Source organism: Lytechinus variegatus, chromosome 4 (genome assembly GCF_018143015.1).
Source record: "Lytechinus variegatus isolate NC3 chromosome 4, Lvar_3.0, whole genome shotgun sequence".
Classification (NCBI taxonomy): domain Eukaryota; kingdom Metazoa; phylum Echinodermata; class Echinoidea; order Temnopleuroida; family Toxopneustidae; genus Lytechinus; species Lytechinus variegatus.
This window is the reverse complement of record NC_054743.1, coordinates 47,087,339-47,098,607: the sequence shown is the minus strand read 5'-3', so window position 1 is coordinate 47,098,607 and position 11,269 is coordinate 47,087,339. Positions and strand designations below refer to the sequence as shown.

General features: G+C 38.6%; 1 protein-coding gene across 1 annotated transcript in view; it reads right to left on the bottom strand.

Annotated features, from left to right (window-relative positions):
* The window catches only part of LOC121414190 (activating signal cointegrator 1 complex subunit 3-like), a 63,219-nt gene that overhangs the window by 29,694 nt on the left and 22,256 nt on the right, over window positions 1–11,269 (bottom strand). Inside the window, exons 11-17 of the mRNA XM_041607266.1 lie at window positions 7,203–7,451; window positions 5,400–5,534; window positions 4,796–4,987; window positions 3,930–4,154; window positions 2,899–3,018; window positions 1,830–2,081; window positions 1,352–1,528 (exon numbers count right to left, since the gene is read on the bottom strand). Coding sequence (XP_041463200.1) covers window positions 1,352–1,528; window positions 1,830–2,081; window positions 2,899–3,018; window positions 3,930–4,154; window positions 4,796–4,987; window positions 5,400–5,534; window positions 7,203–7,451 — 1,350 coding nt within the window. The remainder of the gene's footprint in view (window positions 1–1,351; window positions 1,529–1,829; window positions 2,082–2,898; window positions 3,019–3,929; window positions 4,155–4,795; window positions 4,988–5,399; window positions 5,535–7,202; window positions 7,452–11,269) is intronic.

The following is an 11,269-nucleotide window of genomic DNA, read 5'->3' as shown; positions in this document are numbered from 1 at the left end:
CTCACGAATCACGAGATTTTGCAAGGAGGAGGATTCAGCCATGAGATGATTTGGATGAATCTGGCCTTTTTGCTCATTAGCATAGGGACCTGCGGTCTGACTGTACTATATATAATAATACAACTACCATATTTTCCGGTGTATAACCGCGCCTTTTTTCCCACTTTAAAATCTTGAAATATTGGGTGCGGTTTATACACAGAAACAACAAATTTTCGTCGGAAAATTGACTACGTTTTGTTGGTGATATGATGTACATTTGAACCAACAATAATATAGAATATTTAATGTATAATTATTTGTTGGTTACTAAAAATAGGGAGTATATTTTGCAAAGTTTTCTTTGAAAAATCTTCTTTGTAAAAATTAGTTTATATGATTTATTTAACTACTATCAATTTAAAAATGTTTTCCCAAAAAAAACTGATTGTTTTGTGATGAAAACTTTTTTTTCAACAAAACTTGCACGGGAAATGCTCTTCAATAGACATGTTATCATAATCAATCGTAATCGGTTATTAAAAAAGCAATAAATAATGTCCTTTATTCTTTATTTCTCTAGTTTTCTCTCAATATTAAAAAAAAAACATTCCCTTTTTATACCATAATTTTGATATTAAAAAATGCCATTTTATGGTCACCTTTTCCTTAAAAAAACCCCTGTTTTTTTGTAATGAAAACTTATTTTTTACACCTAAAAAGTGCATTGAAAATGCTTTACAATAGGCATATAATCATAATCGATCGTAATCGGTTTGAAAATTAGCAATAAAAAATGTCCTCTATTCTTCATTTTTTTTTCTCCCTCACTTTATCTCAACATTTATGTTTTCTTTTTCCATTTTTAGACTATAAGTTTGATATACAATACTGCCATTTCATGGTCTTTTTTTTCTTTATTCTACAAAGAAATAATTCATATTCTTTGAAAAATAAAGTTAAAGAATGGAGTAACCATTTTTTAAAATATGAAAATTAGTAATATATCTTTTGGTCTGTCAAATAATTGTCAGTTTAATTCATACATCCAAATAATACCAAACTCGGTTTGCCAATTTTTTTTTTTTTTTAGAGCCTCCTGATTTTGGGGGTGCGGTTAATACACGGCCGCGGTTTATATTCCAAAAAATAACGGTACTTGACGGAACTGTACTTGTAAACGATTGTTCTGGCAGCAATTGCTGGATTTAACACGATACCCTATCCTTAACCTAACATAAAACCCCATTGCAACCCTAACTCTAGAGAAAATAATGCCCAGATAATTGTCTCCGGAGATAAATATCGCCATAGCAATTGCTTTCGGAGCAATTGTAGCCAAAGCAAATGTCATAACACCCGGTACACTCACCTGAGCAACGTATGCTGAATCCGAGACGAGGGAGAAGCTATCCACGTTGCCTCTAGAGATGAAGGTTTGGAGGAGGATATTGACCTTACCATGAGCGTTCTCTACCCCACCGGCAGCGGGCATCTCACAATCGTCTTCAAGGTGGTCCTGGAGTTCTCTCATCTCATCCTCACGAACCTAAGGTTGGGATCAAACAAGATATATCATTAACCGCACAAGAAAATTCTCTTCTCGACCTGGAGCAGGGATATCAGGATGTTCTTGAAACGGCCTCATCCTCACAAACCTGTGGTTTGGATCACACAGGAAACATCAAATTTTTTTTAACATGTAAGTTTCTCTACTCCACCTTCAGTAGGCAACTCAGGATGATCTTACGGTGAAATATTTACAAGATTTCATTAATACACCTTGATAGAAATTCTGCCATTTCAATAGATAAAATGCAAAATGAAAGAAAGGTTCTGCCAAACTATACCTTGATTTGCTCAAACTCTTGCGCCTGCGAGACCATGGAGAAGACCTCGGCCTCGCTCATGACCGATTTCATCATCTCGTTGAACTTCTCGATGGTGGCATGCTTGATGTAGAAGTGGCTTGCGACCCGTCCGAGGTCTGTCGAATGGAGGTCGCCGGTATGCTCCACAAACCGGATCATCTTGGCCTTGTCCAGACTACGGGCTGCTGTGATGATCAGGTCATTACGAAACTTGGCAAGGCCTGGGTCACTCTGAAAATCAAAATCACAGTGGAACATACATGTCAATGTTGCAAGGTCGCATTTAATTGACACCTTTTTTTACCATAGAAACAAAGTTTTTAAAGATCCTTGGGTTCAAGTTTCTACTTATTTATTTCCATTTTCAAAAATGAACATAACAACAAGCATATTCAAATATATGAATGTACTAAACAGAATAAACAAATAAATATTTACTTAAATATCAGCAACTTCCACTCGCCCCACAAAAAAGTGCAAGTATTCCCCGACCTTGATCTCACTCGTGTGTGTGTCTCTGTACAGAGGGCCATACGATATTTGGTATTAAATTTTTTCTGAAAGGTAAATGCTAGTTTTGGTAACGATATAAAAATGAGTTCCTACAGAATCAAATGAAATGACCACCAAAGTGTCTGTTTGTATGAATAAAACGCATGTGCCAAAGGATCCTGGAAGAAATTGTGTAATTGCTGAGAAATAAGCAAATAAGCACAGGATTCGGGTAGAGCGTCTGGCCCGACGCTCTAAGCAATAATTATACATTGTCCCACGTCCGCTTATACTGTGTTGGGGATCTTCGGTGTGAACATTTTTCAGCGTAGATTTCAAGATTTCACAAAGTTCAGTTAATGTAACTACCAGATCTAGATCCTCGGTGATATACTGACAATTATAAAGCCTTTTTTACAGACTTTCTCATGAAATCAGTGTTTAGTGCAACTACTGGAATTTTTCCTTAAATGTCTCCAACCTGCCCCCACAAAAAAAAATCATGATAAATCCCAGAACAGTCAGCAGTGCAAACATTCTGCAATCTTTATCTCACCTGTGTGTCTTTGTACATGAGGCCATAGGCCATTGGGTTGAGGTGCATTCTCACGTACAGGTAAGTGTAGCTCAGCCAACGTACAGCCTCGTCCACATTGCTCACTGTTCCAAGAGCAATCTAGATTGGAATAGAAATAGAAAAAAGAGGGATTATGGTCTTCTACATACTGAACAAGCTTGTTGACTCTGATGATGTCAAACTCACTCAAGCTACATTAATTCTCTTTTTTTTCTTCCAATTCATCTTCTCCTTGCGCAGAATTCTTAAGCCCATATTCTGGTCTTGAGGTTAATTTCAACTCTGGTGGAAAGCTGCGGTTTAAATATGGAAGGCCGATTGTGACACAAATCACTAACAGTAAAGGTTTGATTTACCTGATCATTTCGCACTCAAATTGATTACTCATAAGTTACTGTCTTGGAAAGATAAAAAAAGACAGTTGATTTTAACACCATCAATGAATGAGGAAAGACAACTCAGAGTAAACTTAAGAAACGTATGATGCAAACAAATTCTCACATTTTGGGCTTCACATTACTAGGGCGAGTTAGGTCATGGACTATTAGTAACCCTAAAGCCACCCCCCCCCATCACTTTCCGCAACATTTCCGCTACGCGAAATTTTTCGCCCTCGCCTCTTGGCGACTTTTCACTTTGAAGTTGTGCGCATCTTTTAAGACCAAATTCAGGATGCCCGTGTACGCAATTCGAAATTTGTGACATTACATAGGTGCATGTCAGACCCAAAATTGCTAAAAAATGTGGTTTTGTGTATAAAGTCAACGTAAATTGAAGTTTCTCACCTAATTCCTAAAGATTATGATTATTTTTACTTTCATCAGCTGAAATTAATTGATTTTAGCATAATTATGCTTCAAAAAGATTCTGCTATAAATTTGGTGAAAAAACAAAGAAATACCTAACAAATTCATAACAATAAAATCCCCCAAAAAAACTTCAAACCAACCTCGGTCTGGTTATGGTTAAAAAGGACTTCAGAATAGGAACCTAAAAGGTTTACAACTGACCTCTGCATTGAGATTATCTGCTAAACTGCTGATGAACTGACTCTCAATGGCGTTCTGTCTGGTGATCAGGCTCAAGTAGTGATTGAGTTTCTCATGTGTCGTGATGATGAAACCTTCTCCAAAGCTATCATACTGAGGGCGCCCTGCACGTCCAAAGATCTGAAGGACATCCAGTATCCCGAGGTCCTTGAATGCTCCTTTGTTTGCGTCGTAAAGCTGAGTGCCCTGGAAAGAGAATGCAAGTTGTACTGCAAAAATTACGAGTGAAATGCTTATTTAAATCAAGTTTCTTAAAATGAGTACTTGCAACCATTTTCTTATCAAACCTTGGATATGGTATGGTGACTTTTATTTTTACCTGATTCAGAAAGTATGAATGCTTGTAAGTAAGCAACTAGAGGAGGCGCGATAGCTCAGTCGGTAGAGCAGGGGATTTGTATTCCCACTTGGTGCGCTAGTGCCATTTGGTAAGGCATTAATCCTCATTACCAGGTCCCTCGGAGAGGACCTTAAGCCGTCGGTCCCCTTGTTGCTTGCTCACAGACATTTGTGCTTTATTTAATAGCAATCAGGTAAAAAAACCAATCAGAGGACCAAAGGCTTCAGGGGCACATTTCATTAACATTTTTTTCGGACAAGTTGTCAGATCTGACAATTTTCCTTGATTCGATAGAGTAATTCCTCTTCACACTGTCAAAAATTGAAGTTTTAAGGATGAATAAAAAAAAGCAAGATCTATACAGGGGCACATGCACTTCTGGTTCGGCAGAAAAGTTCTGAACATGCTCAGAACTTTGTTGCTGGTGAGTTGCCACGACGCTTGTAAGGAACGGTGTTACAGTGCCATATTAAAGAGAGATACGTACCTTGATAACCACAGCGTGCGCAGGAAGATTGACACCCCAGGCCAGGGTGGCGGTACAAACCAAGACCTTCAGATGACCGGCAGCAAAATACCTCTCCACCAGATTCCTATCCTGTCTCAGCATTCCTGCGTGATGGATGGAGAAACCGTCGGGGAACAGCTCACGCAGCTGTTTATTCCGTGACTTCATCACCTAAAGAGATAAACATGACAAGAACCACACTAATAAGAAGGAAAAAAGAGAAAAGGATGAATACATGTAGTGATACCAGCAGTAATGATAATTGTATAATTATCAGGACCATAATAATAACCATAGTCACGATAATATTCATAAATGTAATAACAATGATGATGATCTCAGGGAATAAGGTATGCACATTCTCCCTTCCTTGTGGAGGGTATCCCAGCCAGTAAAATGGGTGGGTGGGTGGGTAGGTAGGTAGGTAGGTAGGTAGATGGTTCATTGCATCAAGGTCAAATTATAATGCATTTACAAGGTACACGTAATAATGATACAATAATCATTCAAACATATTTTTGATTAATTTTATTGAAAATCAACAAATTTAATTCTCACAATAAAAGGTTTTGTTTATTCATACCTGTTTGAGAGCAGATCCATATTCTGGTGATTGCTGACCTTGGAACATGCCGATCTCTCCATTACCCTTAGCCGTCTCACGCAGGTACATAGCAGTCTGGACCGTAGCATTCCTCGCATGCACAAACACCATCACCTGCGGGAAATAATGAAACAAGAATATGAATTATGGTGGTGCGGTGGTTTCTGACTTGCATCTCTTGATCACAGGGCCATGGGTTCAAATCCTTCCCCGGGCGTTAATTCCCTGCAATAAGAGATTCATCCATACAGGATTTGCTGTTCTCAACCCTGGCAGGATGTCTTTCCTCTGAACACAGCATAACGTAACTCTGACCATGATAATGAATAGGGCAATTATTATTACAAAATAGGTCCATACAATTAATTCATAGCAATCGAAATATCAAGTCGAGATATACATTGTACATATATATTACCAAGTGAATAAACACTTTCATGAGCCCTCTCCTGACCACCTTTGTCTACTAGCAACCTGAATTAGCGCTTCATCTATGTAACCATTGATTACAAGCAACTGAAATACAAACATATGATTGGTGATCGGAATGTTACTACAACCGAAAGACTTTGACAAACCCACTATATGATGCCACCAGCTCCCTGACTCTCATACTAGTCTTTAGGCAGCATGCCCCAGGTATTCACTGTTACAAGCTACTGAAATTATCGAATTTGATTGGTTGGAAGCAGTATCAGTGAATATTACAACCGAAGCACACTGTGAAACCCTCGCCTGACTGCTGTCTACTACCTTTTTGAATTGGCGTTTAAATCTGTCTTACCATTATAAGTTACTGAAATCCATGTATTTGATTGGCTGAAAGTAAAATAATCAGTGGATATAACAACCCCAACACTTCGTGAAAGCCTCACCTTTCCTATGTCCACTAAGTCCCTGGCTTTAGTGCTTGATCTAAACAAAATAGGCTACTGAAATCTATTCATTTGTTAAGTTGAAATCAATTATATCGGTGAAAACTACAACTGAAACAATTTGTGAAAAGCCTGGGCCCCTTTTCATAAAAATTTGATATTATAGAAGCTCTTGCTGAAATGTCGACTACCACGACAACAGTGAAAATTCTGCTTCCTTATTGGCTTTTAGAATGAAAGTTGACATTCCTGCAAGAGTTGTTACAATAGCAACTTTTTTTAATGAAACGAAGCCCTAATGGCTTCTATCCATCAGCTCCAAGAATTTAAAGAGAAATGCCAGTAGTTGCAGTAAACAATGATTTCATGAGAAAGTCTGTAAAACCAGGCTTAAAGAGAATGCCAGTAGTTGCAGTAAACAATGATTTCATGAGAAAGTCTGTAAAACCAGGCTTAATTGTCAGAATATCATCGAGGATCTAGATCTGGTACAGTTACATAAACTGAACTTTGTGAAATCTTGAAATCTACGCTGAAAAACGTTCACACTGAAGATCACCAACACAGATAGGCACACGTGGGACAGTGTATTATCATTGCTTGAATAAAGACCCGACGGAAGTGACCGAATCCGCGCTTATTTTGCTTATTTCTCAGCAATTACACAATTTCTCCCAGAATCCTTTGGCACATATTTTTTATTCATACAAACAGACACTTGGGTGGTCATTATATTAGATTCTGTAAAAAGTCATTTTGAGATCATTACCAAAACTGGAATTTATCTTTAATGCTTGATCTATCTAACCATTGATACACACTACTAAAACAATGTACATGTATTTGATAGGTTGAAATCAATCATATTGGAGAAAACTACAACCAACACACTTCATGAAAGCCTCACCTGGTGGCCTCGGTCCACAAGCTCCCTGACCTTCTCATAGCAGACAAAGTCCATGTCCCTCCTCTGCTGCATGATGTTCGGCGTCTTGATCCCGATGAAGGTCTGGCCCAGGGGAACTGGCCTGAATCGGGTGTCGAAGAAGAACAGTCCGATGTAGGGGTTGACGTTCAGGAAGCGAGCCACGTCCACATAGTTGGGGAGAGTGGCGGAGAGACCCACGATCCGTATCATGCTCTGGGAGGACTCGACCTGTCGGGAGGGGCGGAAGGTGAACTTTAAGAGTATGCTTCCATAAAAATCTATGATTTCGGTTTTGAAAGAAAAATTCAATTCAGGATTTGAATTCGAGAAAGTAATCTAAATTCAATGAAAATATACGGGTGCATTCAATTGTTAGGCCCTTTTACATCATTCTGTGCAAGCCCTGCATATGACTTGCAGGTGACTATGCTTGCTACTACCTGCAGGCCATCCGCATGTCGCCAGCATTGACGATACCATGTATCTCTCACGCAGTTGCCCGCTGGAGCGCACGCTTGTCTGTTTTGTGCGTAGAAATGTTTTGAACATGATCAAAACTTTGTTGTGGGCGAGTGACAGGTAATTGCCCCCCAAGGCTTGCACGGAACAATGTGACAGAGCCTTAAATATGTGGACCTCTCAGGAATTTCTGAAAAACATGGTGGGAAGCTGATGACCTAATCCACATCGACAGTTCATTCCACAGACGTGGGGCAGCAGTGAAAATAGATCTGTCACCGGCCAGGAGGATAGTTGGATCCGTGCTAGATACAGCACATGTATTAAAGGTTTTATGACACTGTCACCTCAATTTTTTTTATTATGGTGTGTTTTACTCAATTTTTCATGATGAATACGAATCTGGCAATTGTTTCCCGTAATTTTGTCTCAATTCGACACAAATCAGGAAAAAGATCACGGTTAGGGAACGCCCACTAAAATTGTTCGAAAGTCTACCGATTACGTAATCGTTGTGTGACGTCATCAAGGGAATATCAAGCAGTGGGATCGCTCCTCTATAGCACGCACGCGTATACATTGTTATCCATTCATTGAATTCTCACAAGTTCTCGCAAGCACAATCATGAGTGATCTTTCAGGATCAGAGAGTGAATATGATCCTGCCCACTTGTCATCTGATCAAGATTCTCCATGGTCGAATTCAGAGAGTGAGCGAGAAGAAGAATTTGCCAGAGAAAATCAAGAAGAGGCCGGTCCTGATATTCCTGCTCAGGCTGCTGGCATGCAAGCAGTGGGTATTTTGCCGTACCAATTCGAGCCAGAGTTTCAACCAGGGGAAGAAATTCGGAATGTTGGTGCCATCCAAGAAAATGACATTGAGGGTAGACTTGGAAACAACAATTGGTAAGTTTATCTCATACATAATACTCCGTAACTAGTACCCTGAGTGTCTGATAAACATGATAAAGATGTCTCAGCTGAGAGGGTCGGATTGGAAGTGACAGAGCAGTTGCGTGCGCTGCAGCCGCTGCTACCCGACGCTTCCGGCTGGAAACACAGCTCAGTTACGTTGCTAAGCCGAAACGAGGCTGGTGAACGGATCTGTGCTGTGGCTGCTGCCCGATGCTCATGTGGCTCATGTGAAAATGAATTTATGAAAAATGTGTTGATATTGACCCAGTAGCATTTTGGTGTACCGAATATTAATAATCTCTTCTCATTTTTGAAAAATTTAAATGAGAAACTAGGAATCATTTTACTTGACTAACACTTGGTAACTTTCAGTCTAAAAATGTTTTCATTCATTTTTCAAATTTCTGTTGTTCATGCAGGTGTTCATGCAGCGGAGGATGCCAAGCAATGCCTCGAGTGGTCGAGTCTTACTGCTGCAAAGAAGTGGCTCAGGTAGTGGCGATGATGGAGCGGTACACTGCTGCAGAACTGAACTGCATCACAGAGCACCCTGGATTTGAAGGGGTTTGTCTAAATCCGTGGGTTTTAGACACTGCATACTTGGGGTATCGGCAGCAATATGGTGACAGGGCACGGCATGATGCAACTGAGAATGAGTGAGTGTTTTTTCATGAACAATTGCACTTATTTTCTGCAATCAAATATTTGAATAAGAAAATTATTAAAAAATGATTTTTATCAACTCAATTGTCCTGAATGGTATCATGTTTTATATCATTTAAAATTATGAAAATATGTATCATAAGGTCAGTGTTGAGTGTTGTAATGAGCTACGGTATATATATATTTTTTGAATGGTTATTTAGCAGTCTTCAATTTTATTCTTTTTTTGACTCGGAGGTGTTGAATACATGTACAACCCCCTCCTTACTTATGAATCACCTAACATATATGCACATGTAGTAGTCAGCATAGGCGGGGGGGGGGTCCCCACCCCAAGTTTGAGGTGGGGGACAATCCCCCCTAAATTTTTTGTCGATCACCTTTTTTTTTGTCAAAAGGTTTCCTTGTTCCCCCTCTGAAATTTTGGTTGATAACATTTTTTTTTTGGAAGGGGGGGGGGTTGCTTGTCAAAAAATGTTGGTGTTCCCCTCTAGATTTTTTTTTTTACCTCCGCCGCCATTGGTAGTCTGGGATTTTGGGGAAAATTTAATGATGTAGATTTAGAAATCATGTGATGTTCTGTATGTGATTTACTTATTTTTTATTTCTATTTATTGTTTTGTAGGAAACGCAGGCACGTTGGCTATCGGCAGCTCGCAAGATGGTGTTGGGGATTTCTAGGCAGATCTGTGCGCGTCCCCCTACCTTCCTGTGCGGTGACTCACATCCGAGCTACTTATCCATCGGATATTTACAGAGGTTTTGAAGAAGCTCAGGAACATAAAAGATGCTGATATTTCAAGTACGACCGGCAGGGCCCCTACTTATGGGTAATACACAATTCCCTGATAACTGAGTATACAGCCCATTGGAAAGTTGTCCCTGTCACTTGTTATAATTTACTTTCCAAATTGCCAACTTGCAATGTACTGTACAGTCTCGGAGATCTCCTTTTTAAACCTACATATAAAAATCCTTTATGGTTGCCATCAATATTTAGTCTAAAGATAAAATAGTCCACTCCCATTATAAGATTTTCCAGGGCAAATCAATTACCTCTAAATAAATGCGGCATCGATTTTACACTTTATAGTTGCATAAAAAATATGTGAATGCACAGTTTAGACATTTGGAGCATTGCAACAAGAGCGTCCTTCCAGTGCACATATAATGGTAGTGGACTGTATAACCATAAACTATGCAGTAGCTGTAGAAAGACAAGAGACAGAATGCTTTTTTTTGGTTAAAAAATTCTGCAAACTATTATATTCTCAGAGAAGCATTGATTTAAAAGCAAATATGAGTGCAAGAGACATAAATATGAACAAATATAAGTTGGACAATAGACATGTTATGGCTTAACTTGTTCAGGACAATCAACCTTATGTGGTTAACGTAAATAATTTTTGTTTCAGAGCTATAAAAAATACACCAGGTATATTAGTAAGAGAGAGAAAAAAAAATATGCATACATTGTACTCGTTGTTGAGTGACCATACTGCCAGGAATTTTATGAAGATAACCTTTAAACTCCTTAAATTGGCAACACATTGGAAGAATTGAAGACCAGTGTGTTTCATCGAAATTGGTGTTAAAAAATATCAAAGTTCCAAACCATGTATGTTGGTTTCAAAGACATCACATTCAATTAGAAGCATATAGCTTTAAAATAAAAAATATTGCTGTTGCCCATTTAAGGAACAAAATGTGATCACTTTAGTTGTTAAATAATTCCTGTCCTGAATGGGTTAAGATAAGTATAAACATGGAGGTAGTTTACAGAATTGCATGTACAAATGCTTGAAAAAAAAAGATATCAAATTTTAGTAGATGTTACATCAGGGAAAATTTTGGAAGCTACCTGAATCATCAAATTCAGCTGTTTAAAACATGGAACACTTTGAAATGCATTTCAAATGTATTTTGACCACTTCACCTACATTTATAAACACAATCACATTTATCCAAAGAAATATCTATGTAATACATGATATATAACTTCTTTCACA